This window comes from Ambystoma mexicanum, chromosome 14, assembly GCF_040938575.1.
Source record: "Ambystoma mexicanum isolate Mex_15411 chromosome 14, UKY_AmexF1_1, whole genome shotgun sequence".
Classification (NCBI taxonomy): Eukaryota; Metazoa; Chordata; class Amphibia; order Caudata; family Ambystomatidae; genus Ambystoma; species Ambystoma mexicanum.
The window spans coordinates 607812617-607825026 of record NC_090940.1 but is presented as its reverse complement, the minus strand read 5'-3'; the positions used below and the strand labels follow the sequence as shown (position 1 = coordinate 607825026).

The 12410-nt window shown below is 48.4% G+C and overlaps 1 protein-coding gene across 4 annotated transcripts in view; it reads right to left on the bottom strand.

The window, feature by feature from the left end:
- LOC138527017 (rab9 effector protein with kelch motifs-like) overlaps positions 1-12410 on the bottom strand; it is a 92720-nt gene that overhangs the window by 10280 nt on the left and 70030 nt on the right. For all 4 annotated transcript variants that reach the window (XM_069638003.1, XM_069638000.1, XM_069638001.1 and 1 more), the window contains exons 8-9: positions 4885-5072; positions 3600-3799 (exon numbers count right to left, since the gene is read on the bottom strand). In XM_069638003.1, coding sequence (XP_069494104.1) covers positions 3600-3799; positions 4885-5072 — 388 coding nt within the window. The remainder of the gene's footprint in view (positions 1-3599; positions 3800-4884; positions 5073-12410) is intronic.

Here is a 12410-nt window from a genome sequence, read left to right as displayed (position 1 = left end):
TGTGCCTCAGAGGAGGTGAAGCTGAAAGTGATATTTCTTGACAAGGTCAACGATGTGAGGTGAGATTGAGAGGAGTCGAAAATGACACCCAGATTTTCTGCCTCACAAGAGGGTGAGGGGGCCCAAGGAGGACAGCCAGTGAGTTGGAGGGAAGGAGGGGGCAGGAGTCCCAATGAGAAGAATCTCCATCTTAAAGGCTTTAAGGCAGAGATCGTTAGAAGCACACCATGCCTGAACAGCGGCCAGACAGTTGGGAATGAGAGAGGAAGGAGAGGAGGCAAGCTTAAATGAGAGCTGTGTGTTGTCATCGTAGTGTTGAAAATGAGGAGAGAAGGTTGCGATCAGGTGGGCGAGATGGGCAAGGTAAATGTAAAAAAGCCATGGTGAGAGGAGAGAGCCCGGATGGACACCTCAGGTGGAGAGTGATAGAGAGAAACGGATACAGATGCACTTGGGAGGGCCTATTCGAGAGGGAGGTCAACCAATCCAGTGCCCAGTCAGTGATGATTGACCACGTTTAAGGCAAACGACAGATCAAGGATGATAACAAGAGGGAGAATTGGAATCAAGGTTTGAGAGCAGGTCATCACGGGTGTTCAGGAGAGCAGTTTGTGCCGCTGGCTGCTCTGAAGCCAGACTGGTGGTCGTGGAGACAGCAAACAGATTCAGTGTGATGGATTAGTTGGGAGATGACCAACGTCTCCGAGTTTGTCCAAGAAGTGGGTAGTGGCGCTGCGACTGTAGTTAGCCGGGAATGAAAGGTCAGCAGATGGCTTTTTAGGAGGGGGATGCACAAGGGAGTGTTTGAGGGGAAGATGTAAAGGAGCCAGTGGCAAAAGAATTGTTACAGAACTCAGCCAGGGAGGGAGCGACAGAGGCAATGTTGTTTGTGGCCCAGAGATGCAGCCTTGGATATGGGCCCCGATTCTTGCAGCGGATGGAGAAACGGTATTGCCTTTGGAGCAGGCGACAGGCCAGTTTGTCATAGGATCTACTAGAAGCCAACCATTTCTATTCAGCGACTTTGCACTTGCGTTTAAGCAAGGGTAGGTCAGAATTATACCAACTATTGCACTTGGGAGGCAGGTTTCACATGGATCCTCATGGCAGGGGGCAAGGATATCAAGAGTGTTAGAGATGGAGAGGGGATGGCTAGCAAGTGAAGAGTCAGTGTAGGAGTCAATAGCAGGAGTGGGGGGGGAGATGAAGGAGGCGGCAAAGGCTGCTACTGACACTTGCTTTAAGCCCAAACGATTGCATCAGAGTACAGATGGGGAGGAACAGCATACGAGTAGGAGCACACAGCCTCTAGGTGTTGTTTTTATAGCGCCTAAAGTTGGGCAGCGAGGAGCTTCATATGTGCATGCAAGATAGGAGATTTGTAATGAAGAAACTACTGCGAGGACGCAGTGGTGTTGGAACATCTATACATAGACATACATACATGGGTTCTTTAGGGACATGTGTTTGGGGTACATGATGAAAACACAAATCTGTATGACGCAAGTCCTCTCATAGCTACGGATTGCGCAGGCCCAGAAGCCGGGATTGGCGAAATGAACTCTGACTGGGAAACTGGTTGAGCAAGGTTGAAGGTTGAGGAAAGGCAAGGCAGCGGGCAGCTGTGAGAATATCAGATGGTCAGCTATGGCCAGGCTCTGGTTTTTACGACTTGGTACTATTGTGCAGAGAAGATAGAATCTTTTTAAGTACATGGAGTCTGTTATTCATGGTCCAGGAAGTCCGGCCATCTGGTAGAGTTCATTTGGTACCGAGTAATAAACCCAGTGCAACGACTGCTTAATGGTAGAAGGAACAATTGGTTTATGGGTTTCGATCAGGTTCTCAGGATGTGCACAGAGGCCATGCGTGCTGAATTGGTAGATGTGTAAAATAAGTAAGCCAGCAAGTCTGGGCAGATAAGATATTTATCCCCAGTTCAAAGGGAATCTGTTTGGGTCGCTTTCACCTCAAATTGTTGTAGTGTCCTTGCAAATACCATGTGCATCACTTTCGGGCTTACAGGGCACCGGACAGTTGGAACTCCTAATATTATGTTTTTTTGTGTGAATGTGTAACGGTGGGACGACGTCATGACCTACCACGGAAAGAACCCAAAAAGGGGTGCGCTATGAATATAAGCTGATGCAAAGATAGGTTATAAGGGGATGTAGTTAAATAAATGTGTCCAATGAGAGCGTGGGAATTAATTTCTTTGTATAGGTTTGACCAATCGTGTGGGGGGTGGATGATTGCATTAAAATGTGTGGGAGTGTTTTAACTGTTGCAAAATGCATAAAATGTGTAAACTTGTGTGGTTCGAGGAGACTTTGGTTAGTTTGACTCCTTGGCACCATCTAGTGCCTCCCGGCCATTTGTACAATGAACTTGCTTTACAGACAAACGTGCACTTTAAGAGGTGGGCCCACTTTGGATCAGGGTGATCAGGTGTCTGTCCACACGCTGGCAAGTGCCTTTCCCATACTTGCACAAAAGCCACAACTGTGGGCATTGCCAATGCATGTTTCATTATGGGGAAGGAGTTTAGTTTTGATAAATTTAAATGGGTCTGTGACGGGATTGTCTCATATGATAAGATTGCAAAAACGAAAAGTAATCCAAGATTACCAATAAAGAAACAGCATTATACTGGAGTGTGCTAGATGCGACAGTGTAAGAACAAGATGGGGGTTACAGAGAGAGCATGGAGACTGGCCAAGCAAATCCAAGGAGAGCATTTACTTAGGCTTTGGGGATAATTTTGCATATACATCAGTTTGCCAGTTACTTGGATCAGAGTAATCCCAAGCGCTCCAGTTTCTTTCAGACATTATTCAATTACAAGGGAATAACATCCATCAGTTACACTACAGCATGCAATACATTCCCTAGACGCATGGCTTATGCCATAAATAATAAGTGTCAAGTGAACTTGTGCGGACTGGCTGGCTCTGGCTCATCTCCATTTCTGAATGGCTAGCCAAACTAAAGCATCACCTTCATTCACCAGTTGGCGCTTGTCCTGTAGATCGTTGAAAGAAATGTATGAAATCATCCACTCGGGACTAATTATTCTTTCCTCAACCATAGGACAAGTGAGTTTTAATGTTACACATATTCCTAATCTGTGGCAACGAGTGTGGTTCTTAATATGTAAGCTATGCTTCCTTGCACAAGTAAGAACAGAGCCTGGGGAGTCCAGAGGCCAGGTATGCATCAAGCCAGACCTAGTAGACTACCATGCATTCTCTGGCTACCCAATCTCTTGTAATAGGTGCTGGTATACAAGGATTACAGCATAGATCACGCCATCCACATGACCAGCTCTTTCAGCCCTAGAAGTCGATGAAAGGCTAGGCCAGAGTCAGAGGTCAGTGACCGACTACTCTGGGTACAACAAGGATTGACAAAGCACTGAAATCCACTATCAAGACTGCTTTGCTCAGCTCCAAGAACTTCCCCTTCCACCCCCCACCCCTTGGGATAGTGGACGCTATACAAATGCATCTGTCCTTTTGGTGATCCTCCAGATTTCACAACAGGCCACACTTGTGCATGGGTGTAGCGTTGCCATCAGCGAGGACCTTCAGGAGCCTCACCCGAACCTTGGCAGGGGCCTCTCACCCTCCACAATGGGCTGGTACCAGATGCTGTACTCTGGGTTGAAGATGTAGAGCAGGTTACTGCAGGGACCATGGTCCGAGGCCGCTTGTGGTGGGAACATCCCACCGAAGACATACAGTTCTTTGTGGTAGATGGTGGCACTGTGGTGGGCGAGGGTGGGCACCTTCCCCACTGCCTGCGGAGGAAGAGCGTTGATGGCATCAGTACAAGAACAGAAACGGGACAGGAAAAAAGTATATGGCAGGAGGCAGGGGTTGGACCGGTCATCAATGGAATGGAATCACTTTTCACAGATGCAATAACTGATGTGTTCATGGAATGTAATTGTAATTGGTTATTTATAACGTGCTTAATACCGAGAGGTTTCTAAGCGCAAACCCGGGCATTGAACCTGAGTTGCTCCATGTCGTCTTGCTTCCAAGGGGAGCGCGTTGCCCCCAAGCCATCCTCCAGAGACTGTTCGTGGAATGCACTGGACAAACACAAAGGTCTTCAAATGTCCGTTATTGATTGTCAAAATGATAGGTTGTGGATGTCTGCATCAATGTTTGTGTTTGTTACCCCACTTGTTGGACCGTCATATTTACAAAAATCGGTCAACTGCATGTTATTTGTATTTGTCATGTTATTTGAAACACTTGTGGATAGGCGCGTTATAAATGCCATATCATATCATGGAACTGCCTTAGAAGTGTTGGTGCATATAGATGGTGGCCACTTCCGCAAACTTACCTGCTAAAAAAATATGTGAATGTTAGTTCACGATTTTGGAAAGTTCAAAGTACTGGGCTGGGAGTATAGCTCAGGGGCAAAGCATTTAGCTTAGAAGCAAGACAATGCAGAGCAACACAGGTTTGAATCCCGGTCCCGTGCTTAGAGACTGGTCTCTGGTGTTAAACTGGTTATAAAAGATCAATTACTCACCACCCCTTTGCGGTAATACTCATCATCCAGACTATCACCTTTTGAGCATCCCGGCGATAGTTACCTGCTTAATAATGTGATGGGCTGCTTAAAATGCAAGGGGGTCAGGGGAATAAAGAGGGAGTCTATACATTGTGCAATATTCCTGAGGTAAAGTCCTCTGGCCTAAAATCTCACTACTCTATGTCCTTCATAAGCATTTGAATGCGTAATGGGCCACAGGAGCTACTGTGCAGTTGCGTCATGTGATATATTGTGCTGTGATGGATTGGATGCGCTCTAACAGTTTACCATCAATACCTATCATGAGGGCCCCTCCGATGGCCAAGAACTCACCTTCACAGACATCCACTTCCAGGTCAAGGTGTCCAGGATGTGTACGCTGCTGAATCGGGTACCTTCCCTCATACCTCCAAAGATGTAGATGCGTTTTGATTCCGGGTCATAGGTGGCGGAGTGGCCAATGGAGCACTGCGGCGTGGGCCCAGATGAGAGAGTCTCCATTGGGAACCAGAAGTCACTGTCTGTGAAGTCAAGAGTGGTACACATTATGGAATTCCTATAAGATTAGCAGGAGGCATCTGGCCTAAAAGATCAGCCAGAGTCTAGACTGTTAACGCAAGTCTATTTTTCCTAGACGTTTCTGTATTTTCGTAATGTTCCTACCTTCCTCCTATGGCTGGAGCACCGGCCTGCAACCAGAGGCTCTCCAGATGTTTTGGACCAAGACTATCGCGATCTCTCACTATGGACAATGCTGGTTAGGGATGATGGGTGAGGTTGTTCAAAAGAGCTTGAGCGCCAAATGTTGTAGGCCCCTGAGCTGGAGGGTAGGGGTGCTACGTGTCAACGTTTTAATCACAACTTCTACGGGTTAGAAATCTTTTAATGCACCTAGTCATTGCCTTTTTTGGGGTATAGCTGCGTTAACACTTAAAATAGCTTTATGTATTTAACATTTCAAACATTACACCAGTCATTTTAAAAATGGAACTTCAGTTATGGTGTGATCCCTCATTGACCTTCACTGGCTCCCACTGCACTCACAAATCACCTTCAACTCTTGCTGCATGATCTATAAGGCAGTCGCCCTCAAGTCACCCAGCTACCTTGCAGAAAAACTCAGCATCTCCAGCGCACCACCAGAAGTGAAGACACCTGCAGCTGCAAAATGGAAATGACCAGAAAACAAGCCTTCTCTGCCTACGCCCCAAGACTATGGAACCTCCTCCCAGTCAGCACGACTCGCCTCCACGCTCCTACAATTTAGAAAAGAACTCAAGACCCACCTCTTGAAGGAATCTCTTCGGCGCAATACCTAGGCCATCACATCTCCCCTCGCGGCAACTGACTCGCTAGACGCTGCCTGCCCATCTCCCCCCCACCACCCAGTACAGCTCTACCCCACCTCTATACCCCACGCCAGGTATATCCGTTAACTCTGAATGGTGCTTTGTTATGCATCTGTATTGTTGTATACCTCTGTAAAGCGCTCCGTTATGCATCTGTATTGTTGTATACCTCTAAAGCGCTCCGTTATGCATCTGTATTGTTGTATACCTCTGTAAAGCGCTCCGTTATGCATCTGTATTATTGTATACCTCTGTAAAGTGCTCTGTTGCTTATCGAAACGAGGTCAGCGCTCAATAAATACAATAATAATAAAAGTGAACCACTTTTGATGGATTAGATACCTGCTCAGCCTAATCTAATCCAGACTCTGGCTGCATTGTTGAAGACTCAAATTGAAACCTGGGTGCTGGGCAAAGGCAACAAAAGAGAAATAAAGACATATTTGGAAGTAGTTGGTCAACCTCCAATTGTTCTGGTGAGGTGATGAAACTTGCCATCATCTTTTGATGAGGGGAGCCGAGCAACTGCTGAATGAGTTCATCGAGCCGCTAACAAATGTGCCTCCCGGAGAGTGGATGAAGCAGGATTCTCTAGGCTCACCCCTCCACAAACTCCACCCCACACAAAAGGGTTCCCTTAATCCAGAAGGAGCCATGTTGGCCAAAAAAGATGGTCTGGGACTGCAAGTCCCAACATGCCCCAGGACAGTCAGACCCAACAGTAAAGGAGGTAAAAATTGTGAATGTTGCCTAAACTCGAATAATGCAATAGCATTAAAAGACCAGAATGCAGGGAATGCTTACTATGAAGCAAAGCCTAACTGCATCAAATCTTGCTGTTTTTGCTAGAAAGTCAAATCTTCTGCCCATTGCTAAATTCTCTGCATTTTGCTTGTATACTGTTGCTTCTCTGTAACTTGCCAGCCCAGTTACCTCACCACTCTCTTTTGTCCCACACCTACCTGCCTTAGAACCCCCCCAGCTTCTCCCTCCTCTCCTAGCTTCCACACCCATGGCTCTTTCCGTTTCTCCCATCTTTTCCAACTGCTTCTCCATGGACTATCCTTCCCTTCTCACTAAGTCTGGCAGAAACAAGTTCAAGGCCTGGTCTTCCTGTCACCTACACCTACTCCAATGCTTCCTCCAGACAGACCCTCACGGACATCCTCTTTGTCGTTCTTTTGCCAGATCCATGGACTCTCTTCATATGATCTCTGTGCTCTGTCCCATCTCCTCTCCCATTAATGGTAGCACTCGCTGGAAGTTCTCATGGCTTCCTTCGACTCCTCTAAAGTCATCATTAATGTCTACCCTAATGTCACTGTCATGGTCCAAGGCCCTCAGGCCAATTTCCTCCTCTTTGATAGGCGCTTCCCTCACCTCATCAATTTCCCCTCATCTCCTGCTGTCCCCTCCTCTCCTCTCCCCTCCCCTCCCCTCCCCTCCCCTCCCCCCTTGGCTACCTTGCCCCCTCCCTCCTCCTCCTCCTGCTCCTCCTCCTCCGCAGAGCGTACCTCTGATCTGTACCCCTCCCCGGAAGGTCTTGAAGGCTGGCAACCTTCATATTGCCACTCTCAAATCTCGCTCTGCTGTCAAACATTCCTCTGACATCTGCCACCTTCTTGAAGAACTAGACCTTGATGTCCTTAGTCTTACTGAGACATGGTTCACGGCCAGCTCTGTCTGTCACAAGCTTCAACACTCTCCTCTCTGATGGCTACACAATCCTCTCCACAGCCAGATCATCCCGCTCTGGTGGGGGGTAGCCCTGATCTTTCCTGAGTGGATTCCTGCCTTTATCATTCCCACTCAGACCTACTCCTCTTTTGAATGCCTGGTCTGTAGGCACTCTCTCTCTCCTACCCATTCTCTTACTGTGGCTACCATGTACCGGCCTCCTGGTCAAATCATCTCATTTCTCTCCGACTGGTCCTCCTCCTGGTCCTCCTCAATATCCATTTAGACTCTCCTTGTCTTCCTCTGTACTCTTCTGTGACCTCTACGACTCCCTCTCCCTGTCCATCCTCCCCTCTGGCCCGGCTCACTCTGCAGGGCACACACTCTATGTCTTGATCTCCTCTGACCTCCCCCTCTCCATCCCTCTGACCACTCCTCTCTCCTGGAGTGATCATTCCTTCCTCTGCTCTCATCTCTCCCTCTCTTCCCTCCCAAGCCAAGCCTACCCCAACATTGCCACCTACCTTCTCGGACATCCGGCCCTTGAAGCGTGGGTCAGTTGACTCGCCGCCACCTTCTCTCGCCCCCCCCCCCACCTCTGGCTGTCTCACATCCAGACACAGCCCTGTCACAGCTCTATTCTTCAATTTCTGATACTCTTGATGCTCTTGCCCCTGACATAAGGATCCATTTGAAGTCCGAAGCCAAGTGCAATTCCTGGTAGGACTCCGACCTAGCTACACCTAAACATAAGTGTAGGGCAGCTGAGAGGAAATGGAAGGCTTCTTGTTCATCCTCCGACAAACTGGCACATCGCCTGCTCCAAAGGCAATACCGACTCTCTGCCCTCACCAAGAAAAGAGTCCACATTCAAGCCTGTGTCTCTGCGGCATCTAACAACTCGACCGAATTCTTTAAAATCTGAAAGGAGCTGGCCAACCTTGCTACAGTCTCTACCCCTCCTGTTGCCTCCCAGGCTCTTTACAATGTCCTTGCCTCTCACTTTATCTCAAAAACCCAGAACATCCTGTTCAACCTCTCCTCCCCTGCCCCTGGTCTCCCCTCCGTCTTTGCTTGCTGAGCCTTCTCCAGCCACCCCCTCACCCTCCTCATCCTTCCCTCCACTGATGAGGTCGCTAGACGAGTCTGATCTATGAAAGCCTTGTCAAAACAGGTTAATCCCTGTTCCTCTAAAGCCATCATGGACCACATTGACACCCTCGCTCCAGCCCTTGCCAATTTCTGAAACCACTCCTTTGCCTTAGGATCTTTCTCCTCCCCCCTGAAGCACTCCCTTGTGCATCCTCTTCTCAAGAAACCCACAGCTGATCCTTCTTGTCTGGCTAACTATCGCTCAATTTCCATTACTCCCTTTCTGTGCTAACTCCTGGAAAAGCTGGCCATCTCAGCTTAACCTTCATTCCGATTCGGTTGCCTGTCTCCATGGCCACCAGTCTGGCTTCAGAGCTGCCAGAAGCATACTGCTATCCAACCTTGATTCCAACATTCCCTCAGTCCTCATCCTACTCGATCTCTCTTCTGCCTTCAACACGGTTAACCATACCATCCTGCTCAACGTCTCTGTGATAACCTGGGTATCACTGATCAGGCTCTGGCCTGGCTGACCTCTTTCCTCTCCAATTGACACTCCCAGGTCCAACTTGGGTCCTTCCTATCATCTATCTCCCTCTCTACCTGTGACGTTACCCAGGGGTCTAACCTCTCGGCCTGGCTTTTCAAACAATGCCTGGCAACTCTCGCCCACTGCATTGCTATTTTCTGCTCAAATTTCCAGTGCTACGCTGACAACACTCCTCATTTTCAGGCTGCCCTAGGCCATCTCCTCTCCCTCATCTCTGATTGCCTAACTGCCATTCAAGATTGGTGTTCCGCCAATGGTCTTTGTCTGAATGCCAGCAAGACGGAGATCCTCCTCATCAGCACACCTTCACCATCCTTTCCCCCCACTCTCTGGGCGGCCTCCCTTGGCCCTCCTCCTACCACCACCACCTGCGAGGCTAAGAACGTCGGGGTCATCTTTGACTCCACACTTTCCTTCTCCGCCCACATCTCTGATGTCTCTAAAAAGTCAAACTTCCTACTGCACCTCCTCAGAGGTACTCTGCCTTTCCTCTCCTTCCCCCAGAAGCTCATGGTATCCCAAGCTCTGGTTCTCTCTAGGTTGGACTATTGTAACAGCCTCTTTCTAAATCTACCTGCCTCTACTCTCCGCCCTCTGCAACTAATCCAGAACAGGACTTCCGAGACGTGTCCTTGGCCTCAAGCCCTGGGATCGTATCTCTACAGCTCTGAAATCTCTCCATTGGCTCCCAGTGGATGCAAGGATTAAATTCAAAACCCTCTGCATTGTACCCAAGGATTTCTGGGGCCTGGGTCCAAAATACATTCAGCTATACCTCCGCAAATACCTCCCCCTCTCACAAGCTCTTCGCTCCTCTACCTCCAACTCCCTCAGGGTCCGTCGTTTCTCAACTAAACGAGCTGGGGGTAGATCTCAGTCTTTGGCTGGGGCCTCCCTACCACTCTAAAACTTGAGGAGAACCATCTCCAGTTCCAGAAGGACCTCAAGACCTTCCTCTTTGCTTCTGCCTTCGCTCCCCCTCTCCCCTGCTGATCGGTTCTCTCTTGGCACCGGACACCTGGCCACCCTCTGTCCTCCGGGCCCAGGTACCTGCTCTCCCTGCCACAGGGCCACCCCTTGCACTGGGGTCTGTATTTGTACCCATACAGCCCCCCCTCCTTTTTCTTCCTGCACTTATCATACCCACCCTGTCTGCCGTCTTAAACCCAGCACCTGCAACTTGCTGGCTGCACTACCACCGTTTGTTGCCTTTATTATCGATTATTAATCGGTTTCTCCTTTGCTACGCACTTTCCACTTCTCCCCCCCTTCCATGCACTTTTCCCCTCCCCCTCTCCCTTGCGCGTTCTCAAGGTCACTGGGCCTAGTAAGGGCGTTGTTTTGTTCTCCCCTGTTGCCCTCCCTTGACGCACTCTGAAACACTTCTGTACGAGCGCGACAGAAATAAAATATCAATTCAACAGATTGGAAGGTCGAACAAAGGGTTAACCGCGAGGTTTGCAGAATGCAGACAGAAATGTATCTGTGAGAACAGCAGTGAAGCACAGTAGTGAAGCACAGTATCTTAAGAGCAAGGGGCAGGCTACTCAAATGAAACAGCAAGCCTCTCTTGCTGCGAGTACGCCAAACACGGTGGATCAACGTCCAAACTGGATTGCAGATCCAAAATGGCGCCGATAGCCCAAGTCTGTACATCCATTAAGACCCAACAAATACCAGAAGGGGAATGTTAGGACAACTTTTCAAATGAAATTTCATGAGAGGCAATCAGAAAACGTGAAACGCTGTCGCTAAATGGAACGACCGGTCTTAGACAATCTTAGAAAACCAGCCCCTGTCCAGCCCTACAGGAGAGGATGTGAAATGCCAGAGAGGGGTGAAGGCTTCGAACAAGATGTTTCATCCGCTCCCTGCATGCACAGGAGCACCGCTACCTCGGAAGCAGTAGTTCACTTACTACTGTGCAGCAGTTGCTCTGGCAAAGGCCCTACCTCCCAGGCGCTGGTTCTACTCACTACATCTGGTATCAGAAGAAAGCCTCGGGAGGGAAGCTTTCCTTGCAGAAACAAAGAACCATCAATGGCAGGAGGGAAAAAGAAATATGCCTGCCTTAATAGGACCCTGAATTAAGGGGCGGGGATTGTTACCATTAAGAGCAGTATATATGAACCAAAGGGTATGGAGAGGTCTCAAATAATCCTAAAAGAACCAGAGGTCATGACAGACCCAAGAAAACAGAGTAAACCAGCGGTCATGTAGAGACCCAAGAACATAGTACACCAGAGGTCGCCTAGAGACCCAAGAACATTGTGAGTACACCAGAGGTCACCCAAGAATATTGTGAGTAAACCAGAGGTTGTGGGAGACCCAACAACACCAAGTACACCAGCGGTCATTTAGAGACCCAAGAACATAGTACACCAGAGGTCGCCTAGAGACCCAAGAACATTGTGAGTACACCAGAGGTCACCCAAGAATATTGTGAGTAAACCAGAGGTTGTGGGAGACCCAACACCACCAAGTAAACCAGCGGTCATTTAGAGACCCAAGAACATTTTGAGTACACCAGAGGTCGTCTAGAGACCCAAGAACATTGCGAGTAAACTAGAGGTGGGAGACCCAATAACACCAAGTAAACCAGGGGTCGTGTAAAGACCCAAGAACATTGTGAGTAAACCAGAGGTCGTTAGAGACCCAGAACACCCAGAGATCGTGAAGAGACCTAAAGAGAAATTATGAAAGAAACAGAGGTCCTGGAGATGCCAGAGAGAACCATGTGAGGGACCAGAGGTCATAAGCTACAAGAGAACTGCAAGAGAACCCAAGTCCATAGAAAGAGCAGGGAGAAATCGAAACTCATGAAAAGACCTAAAAGGCTGGGGTAGAGAAAGAATCTGAAAAGATACTTAAAGCAGCTCAAATATTTTTTAACTGGAAAAGAGAACCCAATGTCTTGACCAACCAAAGAAGAGGTCAGCTGAGAAAGCCATTGCACCAAGACCAAAAAAAGATTAAGAATAGATGTTGTGAAAGGAAGAGAGTTACATGCCAAATTTATGGTCAATGAAGAATTCACGGAAAGTATAGTGAAAATCTTTGCCCGCGAGTGGCCTATATGATCGATAGTGAGAACCTGCAGTGCTATGAGAAGGACGTAAAGCCCCGAAGAGAACAGAGTAAACTCCTGGAGGAATGCATCCATGGGAACGTCTCATGCCCAAGCTGCAGTG